The 15,538-nt window shown below is 38.8% G+C and overlaps 1 protein-coding gene across 15 annotated transcripts in view; it reads right to left on the bottom strand.

Moving 5' to 3' along the window:
- The window catches only part of MAGI2 (membrane associated guanylate kinase, WW and PDZ domain containing 2), a 776,755-nt gene that overhangs the window by 301,234 nt on the left and 459,983 nt on the right, over window positions 1-15,538 (bottom strand). For all 15 annotated transcript variants that reach the window (XM_075491038.1, XM_075491056.1, XM_075491102.1 and 12 more), the window contains exon 3: window positions 12,191-12,310. In XM_075491038.1, the coding sequence (XP_075347153.1) occupies window positions 12,191-12,310 (120 nt within the window). The remainder of the gene's footprint in view (window positions 1-12,190; window positions 12,311-15,538) is intronic.

Below are 15,538 nucleotides of genomic sequence, written 5' to 3'. Positions count from 1 at the left end.
TCTTCCATTAGCTAGAAGAACCCACCCTGACACTGCCAGTAACCCCTCAACATAGGGGTTGCAATGAGGTAGCAAAGGCTGGGAACTGATACTGCAAAGGCACTGCCAGGTAAGGTTATGGAGGAATTTGTTAAATAGTGTTATAGGGGGAATTCCTTCATTTCCATCACTTTGATTTGCTTCCTTTCTCTTTCCAGCTAAATTTCACCACTGAGCATATAATCATGCACATCTTCATACCATCTGTCCCCTTTCATATTTTTTATAGCTGAATCAGTCAGAGTTTTAATTTGAATTTTCATCGATCAAGAGATTTTTATCCTGTCTCAGACAGAGAAACAGAGGTTTTCCAAAGATAATAACAATTTCAGTAGCCTAGAGGAGATTTTATTTCTATTTCTTTTAGCTGCAAAGTTTTTATGCTCAGCAGACTAGTATCCAAATACAGCTCGGAAAATACATTGGGAAAATACGACAATGAAACGTGTGCTAGAGATTACCAACACAACTACTTGCAACCAAAATCTCCACAGGGAGGTTAGAAAGAATTTTTCTCAAAGGACTCCCAATTATGAAGTTACAACAGCCAGCGGCTTTTGGTTACATCTAACTCATAAAGCAAACTTCTGTCTGACATATCCCAAGTGTCAGCTTGGTGAGGAGGATACTGCTTCCCTTGGCACACCCTTTGTCCATCTGTAGTAAGCGAAGAGCTCCTCGGAACGGTAGTGGTGCAGGATCTGCTCCACAGCCTGTATCCTCTACCGTGGGGTGTCTGACAGGCCTTGCACGTACTGGGCAAGGCTGGAGGAAATACTTGCACCTTCCCCCTTGCCTGACTATAAAGGTATTTCAAAACCTTACCATAGAAAACTGTTAATGGGATATTTTGTGATAGTAAGCAGCCTGTGCAACCTACTGTAATATAAAAAAGGTAAACTAGCTTGCTTAAGAATAACCCTTTTGGGGTTATTATGAACCAGACTGGATATAATTCTCTTTAACAGAATGTGTTAAAAATGTTGACAATAATATTGTTCCATACCAGAAGCTGTGTTTTAAAGTTTTTTTTAGGTGGGAATTAACTCTCCTACTGAAGCTTTAAGCTGCAAAATCATTCAGCTTCTCCATTTGTATATGGTTAAACTAATATGACGTATTTCTTGTTAAACTGGGCAAGAAGGCAGCTGTGAGCTACACTATTCCCAGATCTTCCCAGTGATGGGACCTTCCACCTCCTTAGAGTGAGATGACACTGCACTCCCAGTCATAAGAGCCGTTCAATCATCACTGTATTTGCCTATCTTTTAAACACTCTCCTCTGTTTGCCACTTTTGGCTAATTTACCCGCACCCTTTTACTCATCACAGCACCCACCTCTTCTCCCTTCCTCACTTATTTTCTGTACTGTCTCCACCTTCCTACCTGCATAACTCTTCACTCAACTCAGCGTTTGCTTTCACCTTTCTTGCTCTTGCTAGCACCAGCTCTTATGAAATCTCTTTGTATCTCCCTGTTGCTCCTGACATGCCCTCGGGAAGAACTATTTATATCCACACTACCACATTGCCGATTTTATGATTGCACATAAGGTGGAAGGGACCATGAGGGTGGAAGGGACCTCCAGAGATCATTTCATCCAACCCCCCTGCTCAAGCAGGATCACCTGGAGCAGGTTGCCCAGGACCATGTCCAGACTGCTTTTGAAAGTCTCCAAGGATGGAGACTCCACAATCTCTCTGGGCAACTTGTGCCAGTGCTTGGTCACCCTCACAGGAAAGAAGTGTTTTCTGATATTCAGTTGGAACCTGTGTTTCTCTTTGTGCCCATTGCCTCTTCAATATCTCTCTTTACCTCTTTCACGCCTCTTTCATACCTCTCTCTAAGTTTTCCTAAGTACAGTCATGACAGCAATCAAATCACTGGTCCATGGACACCCATGGCTTGACATTCTGCTATAGCTGTCTCTTTTATTCTTCTTGTGCTTCCCTTACTGACTGCTTTCATCTATTGTCCTTCATCTCATGCTGCAAGTGTAAATTCCTTAGGGAAAGGGCTCTGGGTTTTTTTTCTGCTTCTGCAGCACCTAGCCAATGGTTCCTGCTCTATGCCTGGGGCTCCCTGACACCATGTAGATATAAATAGCAACAAGAAATAAGGTCAGTTTAGTTCTTTCCTTTAAAGCTCCCCTATGCTTATTAGGGGAGAGCATGCATATGCACAGAACACAAAGGAAGAAGAACTGTATCCACTCCCCTACAATCAACCTCAATGTCCGTGGAAAACCCTGCAAATGTGTCTATCAATGGACAGAAAGAGTATTTGATTCCCTATTACCAATTTGAAAGTTCATTATTCTTACCAGGCACATCACTTTGCAGCTCCGAAGGACTTAAACATTTTTTTGTTGTTTATTTTAGATTTTTTTCCTGGAGTCCAAAATTCAGTGATGGAGTATGCAACATAATTTGGGGGTGAACTAAGATCAAAGCAAGACTTTTGTCTTTGCATTCCTCTGATCTTCAGCAGCCTTGAGGAAGCTCTAAACTAGGTCAGATACCAACATGCTGTGGTCATGGTTAAGTCACATCCTATCTCTTCCTGGTGATGGCTGAGGGAGCTTAGACTTACAATTAGATGAGTCTGGAAAGATAAATCTAAATCCTGAAAAGCCACTCAGTTTGCAGATGCTGTGGCACCTCTCCTGCACCACTTTCAGTGCAGGTGCACTGAATATATTGCATTTTCCTTATGCTGGAGTAGGTTTCTTCTGCATTGGTAGGATCTTTTAAAGCTTATTCTATATTCCTGGCTTTCTTTTTTCTGTATGCATGGCATAAAATAACTGTAGATGTAGGTCATCAAGGGGGCTATTATACTTCATTCTCTACCAGCATATTTGACCTTGATTTCTGATTGTGTCTCCATTACTTTTACAAGAAATACAAGGAGAGCCTTTCATTGGCCAAAAAAACCTGTGGATCTATTTATTCTTTCATTTACACACGGTAAAACATAGAGTAATTATATTTGAAAACAGCATAAACCAAATATACGGCTTTCCCTACACTCGAAAGGGTTTGTTTTGTTTGTTTTTAATATTTTTAGGGGGTTTTGTTTTGTTTTGTTTTTAATCAGAAACTGCCTTGCTTTGAAACACAAACACTTCTTTTAGTGATTGGGTTTTGTTCGTTTTTTATCTTGTTTTAATTAGATCACTTGGGAAGTAATGTAACACTATTGCAGAAAAAGCTGTATCAGTAGCTGAATCCTTCTTTTCAATTAACCATACAAATCCAGGCCCTCTTCCCACACTTACACTGTATTATCCCACACTTAGCACAATCTACTTCTCTGTATCCTTCATTATTTTAAGGTCGTCTTGATAGGAAAGAGCCCATTCCCTTGTTTTGTGCCAGCAGGCAGCAAGATGCATTCTTTGTTCACCTGTCTGGAGTCCACCATAGCAGCCATGACCAGGGTTGCATGCAGTACTGCAAAGTCCTATAGTACCTCACTATTGAAACAGAATAATCAAAGTGACATTTCAAAAAAACACAGCTCCTCCCAAGGCCATAAAAAGGAATTTTTTATGTCTTGCTGCAAAGCAATTTCTGCTGAAAGAATAGAAATACAGAAACTACAATCCAATCCTTGCTAGTACAGAGAAGCCTTATCCTGGTTTTACGGAACATTGTGCCAACAAGGCACCCTCTACTTAGGCAGCAGAGCTGTCTGGCTGGCCAGGCAGGGAGTTCAGTCAAGCAGCTGACTGCATCACAGCTCAGTCAAGTGCATCCCAATCACAGCCTACTCAACCCACACACAGATCAAATCTATCCATGGCTGTCTTTGGTACAACCATCTATTGGGCTGGGGATGTGAGCAGAAAAATGTTCCTGGAGACAGAGACAATTGCAATGACTGTTGGTTTTCTTTCAGCTGAACCCTGTTAGAAGCTGTGGGGAAGGCAGTGATCTCTGATTTGTCTGGAAATGCACAGGATGAAGGAGCCATCACATCTTTGCATCAGCATGCTGTCTGTTTAAAGGCAGAATGGTCCAACTCTTCTTATTTCACGCATAAAACTAGAGCCACATAAACTTCTATTTCCTAGATGCCTGTGGGAGTGGCTTTGACCTATACTGACACATGTGGCCCAGGTATGACTTTTTCTGAGAATAATAGAATCATAGAATCATTTAGATTGGAAAAGACCTTTAAGATCATCGAGTCCAACCGTAAACCTAACACTGCCAAGTCCACTACTAAACCATGCCTGTAAGTGCCACATCTACATGACTTTTAAACACCTCCAGGGATGGTGACTCAACCACTTCCCTGGGCAGCCTGTTCCAATGCTTGACAATCCTTCTGGTGAAGAAATTTTTCCTAATATCCAATCTAAACCTCCCCTGGCGCAACTTGAAGCCATTTCTTCCTGTCCTATCACTTGCTACTTGGAAAAAGAGATCGACACCCACCTTGCCACAACCTCCTTTCAGGTAGTTGTAGAGATCGATCATGCTACATTATGATGAACGTCTGGATGTCACCTTTTGTTATTGCTTGCATTCTTGCAGTAGGCCAAAACTGACCGTACCTTCAATATTTCTGAAAGAATAGTATTTGCCTATTGATATGGCCTTCAGCCTTGGGTATCTGTAAACTTTCCCCAGCCAGCAGCTTGGTTGCAGTGTCACCAGTCTGCTATGGCGGATGGTGACCTGCTGCAGGACCCACATAGGGGAGAGAACCATCTAACCATAAGCCTTTTTGCAGAAAAGGGAGAAGAGCCGAAGCTGCAGGAGTAAGAGGACCACAGCAGGACTGTGGACTGCTACTCTCACTTGACAGACCCAGCAGCAGCAGACAAGCAGCATCGCTCACAAAACAGTTAGTGTTAGTGTTTTGATGTCACCAGTGTTCCTGTCTCTGGATGCTAGCTAAGACAGAGGCCTGATTTCCTAAGATAGAAGCAAACACACACCAGGAATACCGATTATTAAAATAATGAGCATTTATACAGCCTCCAATTCAGAACAGTGAGGAAGGATACATTCTGTTGCACTAATCCTACATTTCAGAAAGTTAAAAAAGGCACTGTAGAACTTATGAAAGTTGCCCTTTATATTTCAGTAGTATAATTTTTAAAAGCAGCTGTTTTTCATACAAAAAGGAAATCATATTTATTCAATTTTGATTCCTTCCTTATTACTTCCCTGAGAAAATAACAAAATACTTTAATAAACTTTAAAAAAATAAGTAAATGGGATGTTTTATGCCTTAAAATGCATTAACACATGTAGACAGGATTCCTTATACATGTTGATATATTGACTGGTGTTACATTTTTGAGCTTCTGAGCATTTACATTTTTGAAGGCTATGCTTCCCACTTTATTTTTTAAGAAAAAAAATCATTAGTTCTTTGCCTTTCATATTTAATGATGAGATTCAACTCCCTCCTCTGTCGCAAGGGTAAGGGAGGAAACACAACAAAGCCCATAAAATGTTACTGATGTGTAACAGGTACAAGAACTCAATCAGATCATGAAGTCACTGTCTGTATTTAAGATTTCTTCTCCTGCTTTTTGACCTAAATGTTGATATATCCACATTTACATGTTCTCTGAATACAGTGGTGAGAAGTGGACATCATATTCATGTGGGATCTACCACTTCGAGAGGCACTTTCAACGGGAATGTGATCTTTACTGTAAAGTATCTCATTTCATTCATCTATGCCCTTGAAAACACCTTCTGCTGTTAAAAGACATGGCTTTTGAAGGACTAGTTCTATTTTTATCTGTATACATCTACCCTTATGATTCCTTTGTTTTCCATTTTAAGTCAGAATATTTCATTAACTACTGTGTTTAGGTCTTAGGAGGGTAGTATTTTATCATCTTTATTTTGATTCATTTCCTTTGTATCCCTCTGCGGTAGAGTGCTCAGGATGTCCTGCTCATAAGGGAATGCTGCATACAGTAAGTGGGTGCAATTTTGAATTCCTTACAATTTTTAACATGGAAGAATGGAATCGAAACTACTGGAATCAAACACCACCTCTTTATAAAACCATTGTCACCACGATGCAGTAGTTAAAAACTCCATTGCCTATGTGGAGCAGTCCTTAACTCACATTTTAAATTTACAGATCGTAAAATGAAATGTTAATTCAAAACACATCAGCTGAACAGAAGGGTTTAGAACGTTCAGAAGGTTTTAGGCTAAATTTGGCTTGAGAGATGGAATGCAAGCCTATGTAAAACTTAATATGTTCTTGGGTATGAGGACTCTCTCCAGGTGAATGGAATCAGAGCACCTCCAAGTGTTGCCTAAATGCCAGTGTGTGGGAAGAGTCACAGGCAAGACAGCAGCTTCAACCCACATTCACTTTCCCATGGGAGCTCATCATAACGGTGATTCAACTGAAAACATGTAAGCTGACCCCTTAAAACTGTTCCTAAAACAACTGGAAGTTTTGTGTCCTCAAATAAACAAGTAAAAGAGAACACTAAGGTTTTACCAAAGGGATGTATTCAACCTTTTTTTTAAAGACTTAATAATTACAGACTTCTGGAATACGAAGGAAATTCCAGCTAACTTTCAGCCTTCTGCCAAATAATACTCCATCAGTAAAAAAATAGGGGTGAAATTCTGTCTCCATTTAAGCCATCTGGAATTTTACCATGGACTTCAGTGGGGCCAAGGGAAGTCCATGATCATGTAAGTGGTTAAATAGCATCAGTGAGCTTTGAATTTTAACCAGTGAATGAATTTGAGAAAATTCCAAACAATCAAACAAATGAGAAAAAGTGGATTTTTGACAAAACTAATCACACAATAACTAAAGTGGTTGCTTTTCATGCGATAAATTGAGGACTATTCTTATATGAATAGTAAATAAGATGTCTTTTATAAAAAAACTGTTATGGACCTCTTCTGAGGCAAACAAAAATTTGATAGAAAAAAAGAGAGTTCTACTTAGTACATTATTCATAGGTGTACTGGTTGAATTCACTTATTTTCATAATTTTGCCACATCTTTAACTGTTATGAACAAGCTTTTCTGTGTCTGCATTTGTTACAGAGTTCCACACTGCTAAAATCCCTCTTGCTTTTGTGTATTTGAAATGCATTTATGTCCTTATGGATTATCAACAAACATGTTTCTTCTTCTTACAGTATTTATACGCTGAACAATTCTTGTTATTTCTGGTACTGCTACTGCATATGTTACTTTTAAAAGGCAATTCTACCCATAGCATGCGTTGTTCTTACACTCTTACATTATTAATACTTCATAATGATGTCTTACCATTACCTTCAATCATGTACCTTAACATATCTGGGTTTTGGAAATAATATTGAAACTGTTACATTTCTGTTTATGAGCTTTTGCATTCTTAACCAATATACATTTCAAGTACATTTTCAGTCTACTGATACACTGCACTGGCTAAGAAATTTTGCTGATCCAATAAGGAGATGGGAACAGCCTTTGAAGTCAGTGATCCATGAAGTCTCCATACAAGTTTTGACATATCAGAGAGATGACAGTATACCAAGCCAACCCTCCTATTGGAGAAGTCGTAAAAGACAGCACACACATATACACACAGTTTGACTGTTCATTACAGCTTTGTTATTCTGCATTTGCACATATTGTGCCATTTCTAAGGCCATCTATGAACTTTATTGCAGAAACTGGAAAAGGAATGTGGATTATTTTGCTGGGGCATGTCCTCCTGTGCTACATAAGTCTGCATAACAGAGGCAGGTGGCTTTCACTCTGCCCAGGAACACTTCCTCCTCTGGTACAGAACTATGGTTATTTTACCTTAGCCCAATATCTGTGTTGGAAACAAGTTTTATCTCCAATGAAGTTATCATTCTGGCCCAAATCAGAATTCCTTTAATCAGTACAGTAAATTGGAATTCTGCTAAAAAGAAACAAAGTGAAACCCTCAGGATTTGGCTGCGCTATTATGCAAAGACCTCCAAAGAAATGACTTTGTTGTGCTTCAGGCAAACACTCCCTGCTCCAAATAGCAATGCGTTGGTGGAATTCACTGCAATTTTATTACAAATTCAGAACTCAATGACAATCTCACTGAAGTTAATGTGACTTGGACTGTTACTCTGAGTGAGAGTGGAAGTGAGCCTTGGTATTCTTCTTTCTCTCTTTCTGCATTGAATAGTGTCACCTAGATTGCCATGGAACTTTAACACAGATAAGCTGCAAAAGGTACAGGAACTGTTTATGTACCGTTATGTATGTTTAAAATAATTCATATCTATAAAGAAGTGTGACGGTGTGTTTCCCCCGTTCTCGACCTTTATCTCCTTCAACTCTGCTTAGGTGATAACCACCAGTGGTGATTGTAATGGATGCATCTGGTCACGATGGCTGCGTCAGCTCAAAGTGGATTCAGGAGACAGATAACAACACAATAGCCTAGGGCTATTGTGCAATGCACCCACCGAAGAAACTAAAACCTGTGGTCGGCATGCAAATATGACTATGGGTCAATCATCTTATCCCCCATAAATAGTGAGCAGCCCAAGAGCCCTTTGAGCTCTCCTGCATGGCAGCGGGCTGCACGCCAGGATCTCCCCTTGAGCAGGGACGCCTCTCAAGGTTACTCCTTGAGGTTGAGAGATTCCTTGCCGCAACAGATCCTCGGTAAGTGACTAATAGCATGCTAAACTTTGAAACCTTAGCTAAGTGATATAAAGGATTGATTGCGCATATATAATCCTTTCGACATAAACTGTTGACCAAGTCTGGGACTAGGACTGGATCTAGCCGCACCTAGACTCCTCTCTGAGAAGGAGTTTAGAAAGCAAGGGGATCCTTTTCCAAACCTCATGACTCAACGGGAGGGTCTCCCTGACAGTTTTGTCTGACCCTGTCCTCTACGCAGTAAATAATCGAGTGCACCTCGCCATCGAATCTTGTTAAAACACTGTCACATTGAACTTTGTTAACTCCCTATTCTGTATTAATAAACTATATTTTTACTTCTCTCTAACGAATGAAGTGCACGCTCACTCCATCCGCGACAAGAAGGCTTTGTCTTTCCAGCAGTTGCTCAAAAAGGCATAAATAGAAAAGGTCGAAATACTAATGGCTTTGGTCGTGCTGAAACAAAATATTTTCATATTTGCAAAACTGGTAAAAAAAGAGATTTGTAGAGTTTTTATCATGAACATACTGTTGCTTTTTTGGAATTTTGGAGCATTTTGGAATACTACAGTCATTCACAGTTGTCACAAAAGTGGTAGACAAAGAAAGGCATATTCAAAGCCTAAGTAGTAAAGAGGTCACAGAGCATCCTATTTTGAATTCTGAAGCTTTTATAACTTAAAAATATATTTTAAAACTCAAAAAATAATGTGTGCTTCAAAAAAAAAGAACTATAGAACTATACTTTTCTAAGAATATATACTTGTTTCACTTTTAGATTATATCCTGTCCACGTTGGAATCACAACTTTTATTTGTTTGCACCAGAACAAAAAAATTCTGATTGTTTTCACTGGTTTTCTCATTACTATGAGAAAATATCCCCCCTCCCAACAATACTGAATACTATAATAAACAGACTCAATGTCAGATAATTCTCCACTTGGCCTCCTTCTCCTCTGGTTTACCTGGATGTTTCTAATTCTCTTTGGAATTCATACAGTAGAAGGTAAATTGACCGAATCAACCCTTCCAGTCAAGAAGTGGTGAAAAACAACACACATACGTCTTTTTATCTCAACTAAATGAGAAATCCCTTCTTTAAAACATTTTTCTAATAGAAGCAAACTGGTACATAGTGGCCATGGTTAGACAATCAGCATAAACTACTCAGCTAAACTATAGAAACTTAACTAAATACAGAATGATTTTTGCAAGGCAAAAAAAGAAATAATAAAGAAATCCGCAAACCAATCTATTAACATTGAGAATCATTAAAAAGAAGGCTGATTTGTTTCAGAGGCTTGATAACCAGTGTGGATAAGGAAAGAACATGCATGCTCATATAAGTTGCTTGATCCCTGAACGTGCATGCTCATATAAGTTGCTTGATCCATGGAAGGATTCAAAAATCATCTTCTCTTAGTGGGGGGAATTGAAAATTTCTTTGCTCTGGTTGGTATAATTGTCACCAGTAAACTTAATCACTGCGGACTTAATGTGCTCAGGAAAACTTGTGACGGAATGATTAGGAAAATCCTTCCCTGAGGAAGGTACTACAGTCATGAGGAATTAATCAGGAAATGGGGGGTGTAACTTTGCAATGTCATGTCCAAAAGTCTTTGTATGGGAACAGGAGAAATAGCGTCTCTAAACTAGGTATATTTTCTAATGTGTTACCTATTATTTGCCATAATACATAGACAGATAATATATTATCTATTATTTGTCAGAATGCACATCTAGTGATTGGGAAACCTGGGAATCAAAGACAGGATTTATGCAGAAATTGGTCTGTTGAGTTTATTTTGTTTTGAGTTTAGTTTTTGCTTTCTTGGCTTCAGTGAACTTGTCATCTGTGATCAGCAAATGATGTGACAGACATTGCATAGTCACGACTTTGGACCTCTCTTCAGCTGGGTCCTCAGCAGGTTTAAGGAGTTATGCAGACTTCCCCAAACAATATTTCACCCTGCTGTCCACTCAGCTCTAGTAGCTGGTATTAAAAGACACCTCTCAGTATCCCTCGAGGGACAGAAGAGCACTGTGAATTAATTTAACCTAGCAGTTCAATCTCTACAAACTTTCTACAAACTAATGAAATTACATGGTGAAGCAACAACAGACTTGTGCTACACTTAAGCTCCTCTAATGTTAGTTTCAAACACCTAAGGTAACAAAAACATACTTCAAGAAAGGCTTGTTATTTAATGAATCTCTGATAAACATAAAATTGTGGATTTGTACTTGTATTAATGTTTAGGTAACTTCTACCATTAAGTGTCAGATAGTGGGGAAAAAAGTAGAAAAGGAAAAGATGATATATGTTCCTTTATTTGACCTTCTTTAATGGAAATCTTTATTACAAGTTCTGTATTGATATAACTCTTTATGAAAATTTATTTACTTTCCAATGGGTACTTTGTGCTGATTAGGTGAGAAAGGATTACTTTCTTTCTTGCTATTTATAACACAGCTAATGATTTTCTTTGGGGTGAACAGTTTCCTATTTATCTTCAGATGCTTTCCTTGACAGCAACAAAGTCAGGACAAAAAGGTCTTCATTGCTTCTTTTGCTACAAGGTAAAAATACGGGGCTGCTTCCTGTAAATGGTTCTACTCACCCAGGTATTCTCATATGTATGGGTCATTTTTCATATAAAGGGTGTTCCCTGTCATTTTGAAGATTACAGTAAAAAGACCTATCCATTACTCAGTTATCTTAATACTAGTGTAATTTTAAGAAGCATCTGGTTTAAAACAGTATAGCATTATTCTGGTTTTATTAAATGCCCTGCTACGTAACTGCCCTTCCATTTATAGTAGTTTCACGTTCAGGATAGCTATGTTTTGGAAAAGGTTTAAAATCAGATGAATTATCACTTCTCCTGGGAAGCACTGTTCTGCAATAAGCTGCTGGCTCTTTGCCCCATATACAGACATTTTCTAATGCAGTCATTAGGACAGTTCCTATCCCTCTGCCATATTACAAAATTAATGAGTTCTTTTCAATGACTTTACAAAGCCCATAAGACATGACATAGCAAATCCTTCCTCTTTTACTTAAATAGTGAGGTGTCAACCTCTGATACAGATTGGTATTTGCAGGATCACACATGCAAAGGAAAAGTGTCAGCCTTACAACTAATTTCTATTGTAGAGTTTGTTTGTCCTATGTTGGAAAAGAAGCTGTTTGCTGATATTTTGTGGAAATCTCCTCAAGTATTTGGCATAAAGAACTAGTTCTTCTTTCCTGTAAGTGCAATGTATTATCCTGTTTCTCTTAACCAGTATAATATACTAAAATTACAATGAACCCCTCTGCATTTAGCTTTTACATATGAAAATATTTTCATAATTGCCATATGTGTCTTCACAAATTTCTGATAACAGTAGCAATGACACATTTGTAATGGGATGTCCCAGTGCAATTTCATCAAATTAGAAAAAAGCATAATGGAAACATGAGACAGATTTAGCAGTAAAAGCATGCTTACCTTCATATGTTCCACTTTCTAAGAGAGCACCACTTTTCTCTAATTCCATAAAATCTTCAACAGTGATGAAAATATAGTCCACACCAGGGACTTCCCCCTCCTTATGTGGCCTTGTGGTGCCTATTAATAAGATGAAAGACACACTGTCAAGCACATGACCTAAATGTAGAATGATCTTTTTGAAAGTTTTGGAAAATTTGCAAAGTAAACCATTTATACAACAGATTATATAGCACATCCTTCTTGTAAGGATGTCTTTCAAACCCATATAGCTACATTTGTTGAAGCTGACGAGGTATATGAGATGCAAGTTTAAGATCATGCCAGATGTTCTTTGGATCCATATTATTTATTCTCACTACTGAAAATGTATCATACTGCTATTATTTTTGTGTTACTAGAAAGACTCTCAGTGACACGAGGCATTCAGAGGTAACGCAAATCTTTGATGCGCATTTTCTATGGCTTCAAACAAAGTCTTGTCCGCAATTAATCTGCTTCACGATCTTTTGAACATTTATTTAGTACATAAAATAATAAATCTGTAAGTAAATCTGTAAGGATTGTGTTCACATTGCTTGTTTAAATGCCAAAAGTGGACTTGATAAATGGTTAGGCTTAAGGGACTGAGTGATTCAAATCACCTGCTAACCATGCTGTCAAACTGCAAAGGTGCTTATATTTAGTTATTGCCTCTATTGTCACCTCTGGATGACAGAACTCCATAAATGCTGGCAGATGATATTTCATACATGCTGAGAAGTGACTCAGCTTAGCTAGCAGAAGTTGAGGTATTAGCAGGGAAGCATCTGAATTTCACCTAATTTCCTAACGGTCCAGTTTATTGTGGTCAGGCTATCCCTACTTTGACTGAAACCACTAAATAAGTCTCAAAACACTGTTTGGAAACGGGAAAGTTTTAGGTCCTCCTCAGTCTCAGAGTGTTTGATACATCTTAATCAATCGATTCTTTATCAATACTTTAGTGATTATATCACACTCGCAGGGTTTGGTTTCAAGACTGTTGACACTGGGAAGTAGCTAGAAGCCAGATCTTCCACTTCCTGGACAAAAGTTTAACATTATGATATTGTGCAAAAGACACTGTCTCTTCCTCAGTTATTAATCCACCACCTTAAACACTGTATTGTGACTCTCACATTACGCAGTAGTGATTCAGACATCTCTTCAGGTCAGCTAACATAAAATCTATTTCATCTACTTTTTGATCTCTATTGTTCAGACATCTTCATTTAAACCTCTTGAATCATTTTGTGTGAGACTCATTGTGAGATTAAGAGAACTAAGTGTAATTGTCTACATTCCTGCCATGTGTATAAACTGTTATGTCAATAGAGATCTCATCAATGGTGGAAGCAAGAGAGCTATTCAGCTGCCTACCTGCTAAGAGCTCAATTCAGTTGGCCATACATAGGACTCTGTAGGATGCCTCTGATATCCATGTGAAGCTAGCAGGTACACAAAGGACAAAATATCCCTTGCATTGCCCCAAATGCACAAAATTATTCTTTGCACTGCCCAAAATGCAGCTGTCTTAATCTCATACTGAATCCCACTCTATAGCTAGATCTAATGAAGACTTCTGTGCAATGAAGAGCACATTAGAAGTGCAAGGTTCTCTCAGTGGCAATGACAGGACTCCCATGCCCTCGGTTATTCTTACTGGCCAGTGCTCAGCTTTGCTAAAGCCCTGGATGGCCTTCAGAGTTGTCCAAACTCCTTGCTGTCAGTGGAGACATAGAGACATACTAGTGCCTTGGTTAGCTTATCTGGACTACTTGTCATAGACACCTTTATCTCCTCACAGGCAGCCTGAATGTCTATTGCAAAGACTGAATGAGCGTGAGAAGCTAATATTTCAGTAGCTAACATCAGGAATATGCTTTGATAAAACTTTAAGACACTTTCCCTCATTTGTCTGCTTCCAATTCCCTTCTTTTCATCTCAACTTTTAAAACTAAAACTCATCTTATTTGGCTATTTATTTCTGGGAATTTCATATTTGCAGAAATGGGTTTGTTAGGATTACCACTATTGTGTTTCAGGGATGGTATGGCTAAAACACTCAGACACTTGGATTGTCCATAAATATGTTGAATTTACTGCCCATGGAATATCTGCCCCTTTGGTAGGCAGCAGCAGCCTCAAAGATCTCCAGCCCTTTGTGAGAACTGTGCAGAAGCACAGGGATTCTGGCAAGCCCCCGAGCTCCTGGGAGCTCTGCTAACAGCACAGGCATCAGACGTTTGATCTGCGTGCTCTCTTCTGAGGAGTTTTTCACTCCCAAAGTCCATTGACAGGAACCATGTCTTCCTCATAAAACACTGGCAAATCAAGGCTATGTTATTCCTAGACATTGTACAGGGAAGAAGCTGGAATATTAGATTAGTACCTCTAGCTTACTGTTTCTTCAGTATTTTTTTTATGTAGCCAAACTAGGATTACCAGAAGTTTATCAATCAGACAAAAATACAAGTCACAGAAAATGTGGATGTAAGCCCTGCTTTGAGTGGAAGTTGGACCAGATGACCTACTGAGCTCCTTCTCAATCTAAATTTTCAATGATTCTATGATATTAAGTGTTAATACACTGCAGTTTGTTTTAAACACATGGATATTCAGCAGTCATATTCAGCAGGGATGACTGCAAAGTCTCACAGGAGGTCCAACAACAGACTCAGTTATCCCGGTGTTTCTCTGTTTTGGTCATGGTCTTTGGTCAATTTGGACCAAAGCTGGTAATGGACTAAATTGCAGATTCTGAATCCCTCTCTCAAACTGGAAGCTAAAGACCTGACCTTTCTGCCCTTATGTGACTTAGTCACTTTCTTTCAGATATGGTACCTATATGATAAGGTTTGCATATGCCCTGCACTATGAATTGAATATTCTGTCTAATCTGCTTCCCCTATTTCAAATGAAATGCATGATCCAATTATAGACTAATTCTGTATCCTTAACACACAGCTTAACTCTAGCTTGCCTGTTCTCCAGTCAAATTGCTCATCACCTATCCACACGTGTAAGGTAGCCATGAGATGCCCTGTATTTAGAGCTGCAGATGTAGTCATTATCTTGTTCTAGAACACTCCAAGATTTCAAATAGTTGCTATTTTGCTTCAAGATGAAACTAATGGATTTTTGTGGCAAAAGCAAAAGACCCAGAACTCCACTTTAGAATTGCCAGTGTCCTACTGTACACAGCAGCTTCTTAATTTAGTCTCCCTGAATCTCAGTTTTCCACTGATTTTCCTAGGTGATTAAATAGCTACTGGTAGTTCTACCGTATGTTTTCCTTTCTCCGTTTCTCTTGCACCCCGTGCTTTC

This window comes from Mycteria americana, chromosome 1 (assembly GCF_035582795.1).
Source record: "Mycteria americana isolate JAX WOST 10 ecotype Jacksonville Zoo and Gardens chromosome 1, USCA_MyAme_1.0, whole genome shotgun sequence".
NCBI lineage: Eukaryota > Metazoa > Chordata > Aves > Ciconiiformes > Ciconiidae > Mycteria > Mycteria americana.
The sequence above is the reverse complement of the archived record's forward strand: the minus strand, read 5'-3'. Positions and strand labels throughout refer to the sequence as shown.